This window comes from Aegilops tauschii, chromosome 4, assembly GCF_002575655.3.
Source record: "Aegilops tauschii subsp. strangulata cultivar AL8/78 chromosome 4, Aet v6.0, whole genome shotgun sequence".
NCBI lineage: Eukaryota > Viridiplantae > Streptophyta > Magnoliopsida > Poales > Poaceae > Aegilops > Aegilops tauschii.
Window position 1 is genome coordinate 100,947,322 of NC_053038.3, and position 2,162 is coordinate 100,949,483.

General features: G+C 40.2%; 1 protein-coding gene across 1 annotated transcript; it reads left to right on the forward strand.

The window, feature by feature from the left end:
• The first annotated feature begins 212 nt into the window (after positions 1 to 212).
• Positions 213 to 1,166, forward strand: LOC123493634 (L10-interacting MYB domain-containing protein-like). Its single transcript, XM_073497537.1, has 2 exons — positions 213 to 572; positions 663 to 1,166. The coding sequence occupies exons 1-2, from the start codon at positions 267 to 269 to the stop codon at positions 1,164 to 1,166; spliced, it is 810 nt and encodes a 269-aa protein (XP_073353638.1). The 5' UTR covers positions 213 to 266.
• The last annotated feature ends 996 nt before the right edge of the window (positions 1,167 to 2,162 follow it).

Genomic DNA, 2,162 nt, shown 5'->3' on the forward strand with positions numbered 1-2,162 from the left:
GAAGGTAATTGTTCATCAGTCCCCCAAAAAGTTTCAGATTTAGCATTGAATTGCTTGATGTTCCTCCTTGCTTGATGTTCTGGCTTATGTTCCTGTGTATGAACTGCTAATCTATTGGCTGCATTAGCATTGAAAATTGTTCAGATTTAGTAATAGGCCTTGATTGGAGCAGTAGGCAGTAGCATTGGTCTTTTTCAGTGTTGCAAGTTATTAACATGATTGGCTGGATATATGTAAATCACCCTTATGAATGTCATATGTTATAGATGTCAAAAGCAAATTGGAGTCCAGAAATGACCACCATTTTTTGCAATCTCGCTGCTAAGGAGAAGGAAAAGGGGAATAGGCCTACCAAATTTTTGAACCCTACTGGATACAAGAATGTAGAAGTTGGCTTCTTTCAGCAGACCGGAAAACTTTACAGTAGGCTGCAGTTCAAAAATAAATGGGGCAGTTTGAGGACCTTGTATAGGGATTGGCTGATCCTAAAGAATACATCTACTGGACTTGGTTGGAATGATGAAACGAACACCGTGATTGCTGATGACGAATGGTGGAAGAAGGCCGGTGAAGTAAGTCATGTTCATAAGATCAAATTGTCTTGTGGCTAATATTGCACTAGAATTTTTTGTTGACAAGTGCCAAATGAATTACTTATGCAGGAAAACAAGGACATCTTGCAGTTTCGTAAATGTGGTCCTGAAAATCTGAACCAAATGAGCATCATGTATGAGAAGATCAATGTTACAGGAGAAACTTCTATGATGCCAGGTGGTGAGCATGAAGTGCTTGATCTTGAAGAAGATGAAACCGAGGAGGAAGAAGTGCAGACTACCCAAGCCAAGAAGGCAAAGAAAGGGCCATTGAAGATAGATGGAAGTTCTAGTAAAAAGAATCCTGTTCAAAGGGACTTCAAGCGCATGGTTGACCACTTGATTAGTGAAGATGTCGCGATGAACTCACATAAGAATAGTGTTGCTGCTGAAATTGAAAAGATAATGGAAGAAGTTGTGGCATGTGGAGCCAATGAAGCAAGTGATGAGTACTTCATAGCAATCAAGTTGTTTGTGAAGTTTGAAAATCGTTGTTTCTTTAACAATATGAAGACTAGCGACGGGAAGAAGAATTGGCTTAGGAGGATGTATGAAGAGCGAAATAGGCATTAGGACCTGTTGAACTATATTTCCTTTCTTGTTATGTCACTTGAGACCTGATGAACAATATTTCCCTTCATGTTATGTCACTTGGTACTTGTTAAACAATATTTTCCTTCATGTTAGACGAACAATATTTATGTTTATGTTATCGCTTGTGTTGATCCTGACGTGCATGTGTTCATAATATTTCTGTGTTTATGTAGATGAGCACAAGTGACAGCCATAGTGAAGAGTCCAAAACTGATTCTGATGCTATGCCAACCTCAAGGAGGCAAAGGAGAAAAAAATACATGATGGCTGCACTTGTTGGTATCATGTACAGTGAGAAGTATCTCATGAAAAAGAAGAGAAGAGTTCCGATAATGGCCGGACAACAGTGGGTTACGGAGAACTTGAGTACTCCAAAAGATTGCTATAACATGTTTAGGATGTACAAGCCTTGTTTTGATAGGTTGCATCATACACTTGTACACACATATGGCTTGAAGGGAACAAGAAACATGAGTTCAGAAGAAGCATTGGGTATGTTTCTCTGGACGGTTGGGGGGCCCCAATCCGTAAGCCAAGTGGAGAATCGTTTCAAGAGATCAACTGAAGTTATACATCGCAAATTCAATGAAGTATTGAAATGCTTGAATGACATGGCTGTAGACATCATTCGACCAACTGATCCGGAGTTCAGAGTTGTACATGATAGGCTTCGGGATGCGAGATTTGCACCTCACTTTGATGGTTGCATAGGTGCGATTGATGGGTCACATATTCCTGTAATTGTTCCAAATGATGAGATCGTCAACCATGTTGGTCGACATGGATACCCAACATAGAATATCATGGCCGTGTGTGACTTTGACATGAGATTCACTTCTATTGTCGCGGGATGGCCAGGGTCAGCACATGACACAAGGATATTCAGAGATACTTTGGTGAAGTATGCAGATAGGTTTCCACATCCACCTATAGGTATCCCTTTCACTTACATGTGCACGGCAATATTGTTTTAGT

Excerpts from the sequence above, each read along its gene's own strand:
- LOC123493634 (XM_073497537.1), top strand. The coding sequence starts at position 267 with ATGTCAAAAGCAAATTGGAGTCCAGAAATGACCACCATTTTTTGCAAT. Across the intron at positions 573-662 it reads GGTGGAAGAAGGCCGGTGAA|GAAAACAAGGACATCTTGCA; the intron begins GTAAGTCATGTT and ends TTACTTATGCAG.